The sequence below is a fragment of the Staurois parvus genome, unplaced genomic scaffold, assembly GCF_062004578.1.
Source record: "Staurois parvus isolate SC_StPar_1 unplaced genomic scaffold, SC_StPar_1.0 ptg000031l, whole genome shotgun sequence".
NCBI lineage: Eukaryota > Metazoa > Chordata > Amphibia > Anura > Ranidae > Staurois > Staurois parvus.
Window position 1 is genome coordinate 7,564,377 of NW_028317827.1, and position 13,032 is coordinate 7,577,408.

The 13,032-nt window shown below is 39.4% G+C and overlaps 1 protein-coding gene across 1 annotated transcript in view; it reads right to left on the reverse strand.

The window, feature by feature from the left end:
- The window catches only part of PLA2R1 (phospholipase A2 receptor 1), a 123,259-nt gene that overhangs the window by 54,047 nt on the left and 56,180 nt on the right, over positions 1–13,032 (reverse strand). The window contains exons 12-17 of the mRNA XM_089659898.1: positions 12,075–12,283; positions 9,427–9,572; positions 6,146–6,230; positions 4,628–4,760; positions 2,693–2,728; positions 517–674 (exon numbers count right to left, since the gene is read on the reverse strand). Of these exons, the coding sequence (XP_089516024.1) occupies positions 517–674; positions 2,693–2,728; positions 4,628–4,760; positions 6,146–6,230; positions 9,427–9,572; positions 12,075–12,283 (767 nt within the window). The remainder of the gene's footprint in view (positions 1–516; positions 675–2,692; positions 2,729–4,627; positions 4,761–6,145; positions 6,231–9,426; positions 9,573–12,074; positions 12,284–13,032) is intronic.

The window sequence follows — 13,032 nt, forward strand, 5'->3', positions numbered from 1 at the left end:
ACCAAACTGTATATAATGTTTGTGGATGGGGGGGCTGAAGGACTCTAAGGGCGGGAGGAGGCTAAGGGGCTCTTGGGGGGTTCTGAAGATGACAGGGGAGGTCTAGTGATGAGTTGTCCCTCGTTCCTCTGTGTATTTTGATAGTACAGACCTCCTTCTGAGCGTGGCACCCACTGGGAATGAAAGAAACCTCACCTTCCCATCTCATGTGATATGTGACAAGGGAGACAGTAGGAAAGGCAGTCTGCCCAAGACAAGTCCCCTTCTTACAATGTGGCCCAGGAAAGTCAAAAGTTTGGAGACCCCTGTTATACAGAATTCGCAGGGATGAAAAGTAAATGAAAATCTTCTCAATGGGGGTCACAGGTATAAATATAAACCCTGCCAAATTTTAATCCTTTCTCACCCTATCTAAAACTACTATCTGAAGATGTTTGTGCTGGAGTTAGCCGTCAATAAAAGAAGGTGGAATGCCTACAGACTGCAAAAAACATATTTGTTCTAATCTAAACCTACCTTCTTTATCCTTCTGTAAATGAATTCTTGTTCAGCCTCAGAATGTATGGAGGTCATGTATCCTCGCATCCAACCACATACAAAATCAAATGCAGCAAAATCAGCATTTGCTTCATAGAAAAAGTAATTTTTTCCTTGATAAAAAACAAATGGAATTTCTAAAACATAAAATAAGAAAACAAATTAGCTCATTCTATAGCTTCCAATATTTTAGGACTGAAAATCAGAAACCTCTATTATAAGAGGGGTGTGTGGCATAGGATCCCTTTTGGCTACTAATGGGTCAACTCTTCATTTCAACTAAAAAAACCCTGTAAAGTTCACCAAAAGCTGAAATGTTACTTATTTGTAATTTCACTGGGGATTCCAGAAAAAAATATTCAGATCACAATATCCATGTGAACAGGGGCAGACTGGCCATTTGGAAACTCGGGCACTGCCCGTGGGCCCGGGGTCAGTAGGGGGCCCCACGAGATGCCCCTGGTACCTTTTTCATAGGCTTTTTTGAGTTTGAGCAAGGACACAGGGGCCCCATGATCCCCTATTGCCCGGGGGCCCCATGAGTTGTCAGTCCGCCCCTGCATATGAACAATATGAAACAATAAAAAAGTTTAGTCCTAAAATGAAAAAAGTAATGCTTTTTTAAACCAATAAAAGTTCCATAAAAATAGTGTAGTCCTTATTAATATTTTCTCCAATCAATATAGGGCCTCCCAATCAATGAATATTCAGTAAATATGCTCATATCTTCTCTCAATTTGCTTCACAGAAAAACGCACCAACACACCCGATGTGCGCCTCTCACCTGGAGCTCTTACTTCACATATATAATGTTTGGTCAAATAGCACTTATGTCCCTTTATTTGGGCTTTGTAGGGATGTCTCCTGGATTATGATTCATTCTTGTAGGCAGATCGAATCCTCCATGTACAAGCATCGGGGCAGGCCAGACGGCTTCCTTCATGTCCTTCCTTTGTCCTCTCCTGGGACACAAAGGAAGCTCTCTGGCCTTCCCTGATGCTTGTACATAGAGGATTCGATCTGCCCACAAGAGTGAATCTTTTATTTGACTTTTATTGGTTTAAAGCTTTACTTTTTTTTATTTTAGGTTCACTTTTTGTTATTGTACATTTTATGCCATATTGAAAAGATGATATACACAGTTACGTGGTAATTTGATGACATATACTGTATGAGTTTGGGGATATCAGTATTTTAAGGAGAAAGTGCAGCACATTCTTTGAGCTTTTGTTATATAGCACATTAATATGAGCATGTGTAAAGTGTGAGCAGCTTTTGCTGAGTGGTTGAAGAATTTATTGGTGAGATATTATGTAAGAGCTGAGTTTGAGCTGCTTGCGGGGTTTTACTTATTTATTGTATTATCCCTTTGCATGTTTGGTACACACCAAAAAGGTAGTTCTCTATTGAAAAGAATGGAAAACGCATCAAAGACAAAGCAAAAAATGAAACAAAAAAACACCCACAGTTGAGTTTTTAGTGTGTTTTTTAAGTCACACGTCCTTTTTTTTCACAGGTGCAACATGCACTGGAAACGTGGCAAAAAAGCAGGAAAATGCATATGTGTTTTTAGTAGTAGGAAAGTAGCCTAACGCATATACATTTGTCAAAGTTAATCCGGAAGTAGAATGTTAGTTTGTTCCTGTAAATTAAATTATATTTCTTCGATACAAAAATCAAGAAATTGATAAGGTGCTCGAACAGAAAGTTAACCATCAAATGGTCAGATGAGAGATTTTTATGCTTTCTCATTGGAATGAAATTCAACTGGTGCAAAGCCAACATTACAGTATAAAATCTTGTTTTTGTACCTTATCTACATGTCTGCATTTTTATGCACTACACTGCGGTTTAGTGGTGGACACATTGAAAACAATTGTTTTCTGTCTGCCCTAACGGAGAGCCTGCCTTAATCAGTGCAGACCATTGCAGTTCAACACAGATGGTGTGAACAAGCCCTAATGTAATTTCCTTCTTATATTAATATAATAAGGAAATGAATAATAGAAATGGCCCCATGAGCGGATGGTGCTGGAAACTCAGCTGCAGAGGCAGTGATTTCATAATTAGCTTCTAGTCAAACCTGAAATAACAACTTTAAGTTAACCAACCATTATACAATAATAAACCAATACAACTTCATCCTAATTCATACCTTTAATATGCCAGTCTGGAAACTTTGGTGTGACCCCTGGAAAAAAATATCAAAATAGAGAAATTTAAATGTTTAGCAGTTACATAAGTAAAACTATTTCAGATGAATTGTGTTTCAAATGCTAGCAACTTTATACTCTTGAGTTAGCTTATAAAGGGTGTCTGCTTTCATTGGTAGCCCCTTTCACACGGGCATCCAATTTGATCCCGTCCGTTTCCATCCGACCGCCCCATAGAGAAGAGCGGGCTGTGTCCGTGTCCGCTCTGCATAAGCGAAGTGGACACAGACCTATCATCTGCCTGGTCAATGGGGATCAGCAGACAGATTCCCCGCTAAGCAGGCGGAAGTGCTGCCGGAGTCTGCCGCAGATCAAAGGGGCCTCTGGCAGCACAACACTATATGGCTAGATTTACATAATTGTATTTTTCAGGCCTGTGAATTTATAGTGTTTGCAGTTTTAGATGACAGGTGTTAAAGATACATGTAGACTGGAAATGAGACTATATTAGCTCTACATTTGCGTTTTGTTTGGTTTGCTTTAGGTCATTTGAATAGCTGAGTTAAAGAATTTCAGGTATGGTAAATTTTACATAGTTACAATGATCCAGCTTGGACCAATATAATTATGACCATACCATACTTGGCCGAAGCTTTTGGAAGTTGGAAATTACTGAAGTAGACACCACCATTGCTGGGTTCTGAGCAAAGTGGCTGGACTGATGCATTGTAAAAAGGAGCCATTCAGGGAATGCTTTGCATATTCTGAATGAATGAAAAGCATTCTCTCATTGGACAGGGAGGATAGTGGGATGTCACTACCCCTCCTCTCCACCTTGTCCTATCAGAGAACACTTCACATTCATTCATAATATACTTCTGTTGCCAAAAGGACAGGAAGTGAGGGTTCAAGGATAAGTTCACCTTTAGGAATATGTTACATGTTCCATATGTTCCCAATCCTGCAGTTGCCGTCTGCTGCCCCCCCCATGACAGAAGTACAGGGAGAAGTTCCCCATACTAGCTGTCACTTTTGAAAAACAGCGTGGCCATGCGGGGCTTCACCCACACGGCCACGAAATTCATTCACAGTCCACTGTGAATGAATGGATTACAAGTCCCGACATCCTTAGCAGCTGTCTGCTTGCAGTCCTCAATGAACTACCACAGCACTGTGAGTGCTGTGGTAGTTCATTGATTCTTCCTATCAGAAGTATCGGCTTGATCCCACAGGATGTACGAGGAAGCAGATACATTGACAGTCTGCAGGAGACCTGCATGGCATCAGGATCTGCTGATTGCTGGTGCAATGCTTTAGAGGCTCCTAACGCAAAAATAATAAATGCACATTTTTTTACCTGAAAAAAGTACATTTATTATTTTTTTGTGGCGAACTTATCCTTTAATCTCTCTAATAGAGCCATGGATAGTAGAAAAAAAAACTGGAAGTGGTTCAACCCCTACCCCACTTGATTCAAAACTAAAATATAAAATTGAGCTTGACATTGGATCATGGATATGCAAGTCCTCCCTGCTGGCAGCAGACAGAGGTTAGTCGGATGGATTTTTTTCTGGAATGATCATTTTTCTTCTCAGAGAGGTTGTCTCTAGAGTTCTCCCCTTCCCTTTTCCATAAGGACAAACCTATACATTTACCATTGTTGGACATCCATGTTTGTGCATTGCTTGTTCATTAAAAAGATCCTTCAATGGTTGGATTAAACATGCATGGTCAGCCACCATTGGCTAGTAGCCACTTCTAGACAGCCATTTTGCAGTTTGCCCAAATATTTATGTGATGAATAAAGCAACCTATCACAAAACAGCAGTGCTAATGCTAGTATTTGTATGAAACATACAGAAAGAGAATCAGGTTATTGAAAAAGCTGAAAAATGTATTGAACAGAACCTCCCTGATATAGCATAGTAATATCATACCTTTTGGAATTTTGCAGATCCATTCCAGCTTTTCCTCACAATCTAATGAAACAAATGTCTTATTTGCATTGAAAGCGGCACAGCGCACAGATTTCCCACTAAAATATAGATCTGCCCAATATGCAGATACAACCTGCAACAGAGGAATAGTCATATTTCAGCCTGTACAGACTGAGAAAAAAAAAACCTACAAATAAAATATGTATTATTTATTTTGTCCACATATTTGTCACATATCACGTGAGTGGATTTATGTAGAATTTAAATTTTTTTATGCATTAAATAGTTTTACACCTATGAGGCTTTTTTGCTTAGCAGGTCTGAATCCTGGAGGAAGGTGAAGTTGGGTCCATATAAAGGATTAGTGTCTGGGAGATCTCATAAGCACTATTTACCTTTGTTTAAAGAAGAATTCCAGATATGGATATTTTTTACATAGCCACGTTGATCCAACTTGCATACCAGTGGGATCCCTCTAAAATCTGGAAATCATTGTCGTAAACACTGCTATTCCAGTGATCTTCACTAGTTTCGGGGTCTCCTTCTGTACCTCTCCTCAAGCTCCCCCTGCAGCTGCTGGCTGGCACAGTGGCTCCATCGCTTAGAGGACAGAGCCCTGCTACTGACGGATTACATTGGAGCCTATTTATACTGCCACATTGTAAGTGTTTTTAACTGCTTTTATTAAAAGTTGAACTTGGAATACTGCACTTAGAAGCACCTTCCTGTTTCATCTTCATCAGCAGGGGTTGGGCTTCCAAGGTGGGCTCAGGAAAGACAGGAACCGGAAAATTACCCAGCGGCCCTCAAGGGGGTAGTGCTACATATGAATGACACCAAAGCCCAGCAGCAGACCTCTTGTGTTCACAAAGCAACTCCTTGGCGTGAGACCTGAAACTGAAGATCACTGGAGTACTGGTGTCTATTACTTCCAGATTTTGGAGGGATCCCACAGGTATGGTATATACACATAGTTACAGTGTTCCTTAATCCAAAGTGGACCAATGTAATTATGTATAAAATACCAGAATAAAAAGGTAAATGGTTTGGTGAGTGCTTTTCAGTTTTAGGTGGAGGGGAGGCACTTGGTTGGAACACTGTAGAGTTGATTTACTAAAACTGTTGAGTGCAAAATTAGCTTCCAGTTTTTTATTTCGTCAAAGCTTAACTAAACAAGCTGAAGTTAGAAGCTGATTGGCTACCATGCACAGCTGCACCGAATTTTGCACTCTCCAGTTTCAGTAAATTGAACTCTGTGTGTTTTTTTCATTTTTCTAACGAAGAAATGCTGGGTATAAGAAGGACTTGATTTTGCTACAAAAAAGGAGTTTGTTATAATTATTAACATAAAGTAAAATGCATTGCGGATAAAAATTTGTGTCACTTTAGGTGTCAGATGAGCAACGTAGGTGTGCTGTTCAGCAGAATAAAAAATAAAAGCAAATAGGAATAAATACATTTTAGTCGCAAAAATTTTAAATGCATTTAAGTAAGCCTTTTATTGGTGATAATACGCACCGGGGTTCCATCTGACCACTCCCAAGACCCTTCAGAAGATGGATTACTGTTACTAAATCCAATCCAAAATTGTCTATGGTCATCTCTGCAAAATACCAGAGAAGAGAATTTTAATGTGTTTCTGACATTTCTCAGTTATCCTGGTCATGGTATATCATGCAGTAGTTGGTCACATTCAACTGGACTTCTTCTATAATGTTGAAGACATTTTGTAGCTTGTCCAAGGCACTTCTTCAGTTCTAATGAGTGTCAGGAAGATACCTCAGCATTTGTGACTACACGGGTAGCACCGTCACAATACCTAATCACTATGAAAATACAGATGTCTTTGTCCAAGAACAGGATGAGAGGTGCGATATTTGTAGAACCACCCTATTCTAGTTAATCCCATCCTTGGAGTCAGGCAGACTTCATAGGTGGTAACTCTTCCATATACTTAGCTAAAGGTAGGAATAGTGTTCAAAACACCAGGGTAGAGATATTGCTGGACAATAACATCTGCCTTTCCATGGTGATTGGATGAAAGTTGAATGTGAGTAACGACTATTAGATAATGATAATTATTATTATTTCAGGTACTTATATAGTGCCGCCAATTTACGAAGCACAGTACTACATTAAATATTTTACTTTCACATCAGTCCCTTACTTTCACATCGGTCCCTAACCCTCAAGGAGCTTACAATTTAAGGTCCTTAACTCATATTTCATACATACACATAATAGGACCATTTTAGACAGGAACAAATTAACCTACCAGCATGTCTTTGGAGTGTGGGAGGAAACTGGAATACCTGGAGAAAACAGGCACAGGGAGAACATGCAAACTCCAGTCAGGTAGTGCTGTGACTGGGATTCGAACTGACAAACCTAGTCCATCTGGGCTGAAGTGCTAACCACTTAGTTGAAAATTTGAAAGAGTAGGTTGAAAAAATATTGTAAGGGTGTAAATATGTGTTATATCCTGCAGAGGTACTAAGTCCCTAATGTGTGGAATAAAAATAACTTACAGCTTCACTTGGAGGGAGAGGAGGATCTTTATGGAAATGTTTCTGCTGGTTTTTCAAAGTGTATGTATTTTCTGTTTTCAATAAGTGTGGAACAGGGGTGGACTGACCATTTGGAAACTTGGGCACTGCCCGAGGGCCCAGGGTCAGTAGGGGGCCCCATGAGATACCCCTGCTACCTTTTTCATAGGCTTTTTTGAGTTTGGGCAAGGACACAGGGGCCCCATGATCCCCTATTGCCCGGGAGCCCCATGAGTTGTTAGTCCGCCCCTGATGTGGAATTGTTATTTATTGCTCTGTGTCCCCACTTGGAGATTTCATCCTCTCTTTTTGCCCTAGTGACCATTGTCTCCAGTATAGAGAGTGATGGGAAAACCCAAATTTTAAAGTTGTCACTAAAGATGAGCGAATTATTCAAAAATTCGATTCGGCTGATTCGCCGAATTTGCAGAAGAAATTCGATTCGATGCAAATTTATTCGCTGCGAATTTAACTTATTAAAAGGGTTTCTAGGCTTCAGAGAGCCGTTATATTAGTGCAGAACACTGTACCTTTAATTTAAATGCCCTTGGAGTCTGCTGGGGAAGAGAAATAATACTGTCAGTCAGTATGACATGCAGATGAGTGCCGTCGATCTTAGAATCACCGCACACTTCACTCATTTGGGCAGTCACGGGGCACGACGAAGAAGAAGAAGAAGAAGAATGAAAAGAAGAAGAATGAAAAGAAGAAGAAGAAGAATGAAAAGAAGAATGAAAAGAAGAAGAAGAAGAATGAAAAGAAGAAGAAGAAGAAAGAGAAGAAGAATGAAAAGAAGAATGAAAAGAAGAATGAGAAGAATGAGAAGAAGAATGAAAAGAAGAAGAAGAAGAATGAAAAGAAGAATGAGAAGAAGAATGAAAAGAAGAATGAAAAGAAGAATGAGAAGAATGAAAAGAAGAATGAAAAGAAGAAGAATGAAAAGAAGAATGAAAAGAAGAATGAGAAGAAGAATGAAAAGAAGAATGAGAAGAATGAAAAGAAGAATGAAAAGAAGAAGAATGAAAAGAAGAAGAAGAAGAATGAAAAGAAGAATGAAAAGAAGAAGAAGAAGAATGAAAAGAAGAAGAAGAAGAATGAAAAGAAGAAGAAGAATGAAAAGAAGAATGAGAAGAAGAATGAAAAGAAGAATGAAAAGAAGAATGAGAAGAATGAAAAGAAGAATGAAAAGAAGAAGAAGAAGAATGAAAAGAAGAAGAAGAAGAATGAAAAGAAGAATGAAAAGAAGAAGAAGAATGAAAAGAAGAAGAAGAAGAATGAAAAGAAGAAGAATGAAAAGAAGAAGAAGAATGAAAAGAAGAAGAAGAAGAATGAAAAGAAGAAGAAGAATGAAAAGAAGAAGAAGAATGAAAAGAAGAAGAATTCCAGTACAGCAAAAAGTGTATCTGCAGAGAGCTCCGCTATTTCTGACAGTTCTCTGACAGTTCCTTCACATTTACAGCGGTTGAAACATTGTATCTATTTGTTTCCGAATAAAAACATCTGTATCCTAAATGGAAACAAATAGATACAATGTTTCAACCGCTGTAAATGTGAAGGAACTGTCAGAGAACTGTCAGAAAGAGCTCTCTGCAGGGACACTTTTTGCCGGCTGTAGAAGGGATGAAAATCGGCCGATCGGGAAAAATTCGATTCGTGCATCCGAAGTTTGCTAATATTCGGATTCGGTGCGAATCGAATTTTTCCTAATATTCGAAACGAATTCCACTTCGCCAAGTTCGATTCGCTCATCTCTAATCACTACTCAGGTCACCATAGTGCAAGTCACACTTTTTACTGTTTTGTAAAGTATTCTTTTCTATTCTATTATTTTATATTATTTTTTAATGTATTTTGTTTGAATTCAAATTCATTCTATTCAGAAACAGGAGGTGAGTGGAAATTTTCCAATTGGGACACTTGTTTCAGTGACAACTGATAGTGGCTTAGCCCTGTTAGCCTCTAATAGGAAGTGCTATTACTGGCAAAATATTCAGGAAACCCATTTTGCAGCTGATTAAAACAAGTGAAAGAAAAGTGTATAACGTGAGAAATTATGCTTTACATACAGGAATGATTATAATGTAGGTAAAATAGGGGTATAAAAAAAATTGAGGGGTATTTATACAGAATGCTAATATAATCCATGGTTTATCAAAGCCAATAAGTGGACTTTCCATGTAAGAACCTTCTGCTCACCCACTATACACCTGGGTAAAAATAAAAATACATTTTGAGATTCTTACATGTACATACCGATGAAACATGCTGCTTAAAAGCTCTGTAACAAACTTCCTTTCATTTAAATGTAAAAAGCTGACAAGATGGGCCCCAAAATCCTGACACAAGTTCTCTGCTTCCTGCCAGGTCCTCTTTCTCAGCATTTTCTCATGGTGGAAGACCTGTAAAAGAAAATGTGAAGGTCAGACTTATGGCTACACCAAGGAACGGTCATCTAGACGCATCACAGAATAAATTGTATAGGTACAGACCCAGAGGATGACCTTGGAGGTACTGTATGTTGAAGGCCTATCAGGGGATTAATTTGCCTTGCTTCCTCAGGCACTGCAGATCTGCTACACCACTAAGGTAAACTTACTTCTATTATGTTTTATTTTACAATTACTCTTAATGGTATACAATTAACCAACAAACTGCCTAAATAAAAAGTTTTAGTGGCTGTTATTAATACCTGTTTTTTTATATAGTCTTTATGACAATATCTGGTTTCGTACTGTGTCCACCTTTTGACCCCATTCACACTTGAGCATTTTGTAGTTCAAAGCCCCAAAATGTTCAACATACAAAATCCAATGGTTCTCAATTGGACCTGTTCACACCTGAGTTTGAAGCCCGTAGCTTGAAAAAAGTGCATGAGCTTCTGTCAGGAAGGGCATAACGGCAGACAGGTTGGCTCTTCATCCTGTGCATAGCTGCAGGCTAATTCATGGTCCGTTTACATGCACTTAGGAAGGATGCATGTGTTTGGGCACATGTGCATGCACATTCACGTATGCATCTGCGTGTGCACATACATGCATCTGTTGCCTACATTGGCGCCAAGTAGGCTATTTAAACTGAGCCTGTGCATGCTTCAGTGCTGTCTTTTCTACAGCATTCCCATGCTTATCTGCAACCTGTTTCTCTGTATCTGACTACTGTTACTGACTTTGCTTGTCTTGACCCCTCCTGAACTCCACCTGCACCAACTCTGGCTTACCTCTGACCTTTGCCTCTGTCTGTGCTCTTTGCTGCTGCACTGATCTGTTACCAACTTGGCCTGCATCCTGACTTTACTCCTGCCTACGCATCTGCACCTGATACGTCTTCCCATGTGTGACCTGACTCGTCTGACTCTGTCTCTGTTGCAATAGCTGCTGGACTGCCTACTGCGATCCTCTACCTACAATTCACTGGTGCCTGCTCATCACCTGTCTGCTACCAGCCTGTGCCTGTCTGCTGTCGCTAGTGCTAGCCCCCTCTTGCCTATTGCTCAGCGGTGTCCACCTGGCACTCCTGCTCCGTTGTGGTCCATTAACGGTCTTCCTCTGCTTGATCCAGATATTCCCTCCAGTCCTGCTGTTAGCAAGACCAACAGGCACTCGTACCACTCTGTACTCCTTGACCACCTGGCTGCTCTATTAGGGGCCCGAGTGTAAGAGAGGCTTTCCTCATCGTGTCAGGATCTTCTACCAGGTACATGACAGATACTTTCATGCTTTTGGCCCCAATAGACTTCAATGGGAATGCCTAATAAAGCATGGACACATAAAAGAAATAAAAATGTTCCTAGTGTGTGTTTTATTGCCATGTAACTGGCTTTCCATTGGCTTAAACTTAAAAAAGACTTAGACACCTACTAAAATGAGCAATAAGGCCTGTACAATGCTCAAAAACAAAAATCCTGCAAAAGCCCAAAGACACAAAGTTCAAGTGAGAAGACAGCCTTAGGTGATCCCTGTCAAAATTCCCTACAGGGAAGCGTATCCCACCTTCACTTAAGAACTGAATTTTTACATCCTCCATAAACTCATCCCCTCACAGTCACAGTTATTACCTCTGATATCACTTGCCTGTCCCCTTTAGATTGTAAGATCTAATGAGCTTGGCCATCCTAACTATCTTGTCTTGATTTGTATAGTAACTGGACTGTTTGTCTTTATATTGTAAAGCAATGTGCAAATTGTTGAAAGTACAGTATATAAATTCTGTATAATAATAATACAACAAATTACATTTTGGTAATATACAACACACACTTTTAACTTTTGTATATGAAGAACTTGTTGGTTAAATGTATTTATTTCAGAGTTATAAAATATTCAGTTTCTGCAGAGTTATTAGATCATCCTCTTTATTATTTAGTGTGAAGCTTGGGAGAGTGGTGGTGTGTTGATATAGTTTAATTTTGGTGAGTGTGTGGGCAGGAAGGCAATGTGATCATCTTTAGCAGATGGTAACATTGTTCCATACACTGGGATGATTCACTACGATGCAGGCTGGGATCATGCAATAGTTGGAAAATGACTTGGTGCTTAATTGATGACATTGCCCATACACACAAGCAGAATGTTCTGTTTGATGTGTAACCATGCATCCCTCATGGGATCATTATCCACATTTATCCAATGGTAGTGAGAACTTGAACTAGTACTCTTTGGATCCCGAGATACTGAATTATGATTTGTAGGCAACCCACATCTAACTGTTCTATGTTTAGTAGCGTACATTCCCACAAGAATTGTTGTTCTTTCCAGGAAAAGCTTCCACTTTCTCCTTGTCATCTTCCATACTTGGTGTATTGGGCGGCAACTGATGATGTAACAATAAGATACAATGTATCTTATTGAATTTTGTCCAGTATACAAACCAGTTGCTTCTGCTTTATTTCAGTTAATGTTTACCTTATAGCAGTGCTCCAGGTGTGGTTCTGAGTCCCATAATGGAGGGCATTCTGGCAATTTATCTACTGTGGGTGTATTCCAGTCTTCCTCCTTTACAGTTGTGGTTAGAGGCTTCTTACATAGTGACCATGCAAGGAAGCCCTTACAGTCCTTCACTTCCCAGTGGCCAAGATGTGGTCTGGTCATGATGACACACCCTCCATTGCGACCTAAATAAGTCTCAAAAGATATTGAACTTAGAGAATGTAGGACTAAATCAAAGCCTTAAAAAGGTATATCTATTATTATATATTTATTATTAGCTGTAAACAGCAAGCACATACTGGGAAAAAAAAAACGCTCAATTTCAAGAGAGGTAATTTTCCAAGGCTGAGAGCTGCTCTCCAAGACTTAGACTGGGAGGGAATATTGGCATTGATGAACACAACACAGAAATGAGAGTTCTTCAAAAAGACTGTATGTGAACACACTGCAAAATATATTCCCATGGGCAACAAGTTTAAAAGGCTAAAAATCAAACCTATGTGGCTTACGGACAAAGTTAAAAAGGCTACATATTTTTTTTTTATGGTTGAACTGGATGGACTTTTGCCTTTTTTTCAGCCAGGCTATGTAACTATATCTATCTATCTATCTATCTATCTATCTATCTATCTATCTATCTATCTATCTATCTATCTATCTGTAGTACCCTACTAGATAGTTGCTAGGACTAGTTAGTTTTAGTGCTGGCTCACTGTGTTCAATGGAGCTGTGTGTTTTTGGTTAGGTAAATTTAGCTTGCCTCACTGTAACCAGTGTGGCTGTAATTAGTGTGTTAGGTAAATCTAGCTGTGCTCAATGTGTCCAGTGCAGCTGATTAATTAGGTCAGTTCAGTGTTCTTAGCTGTTGCTAGTTTGATAGCTCCCTCTGTTTCCAAATAGTGGTGGAATAGGTGTGGAGTTATGCAGATTGCAG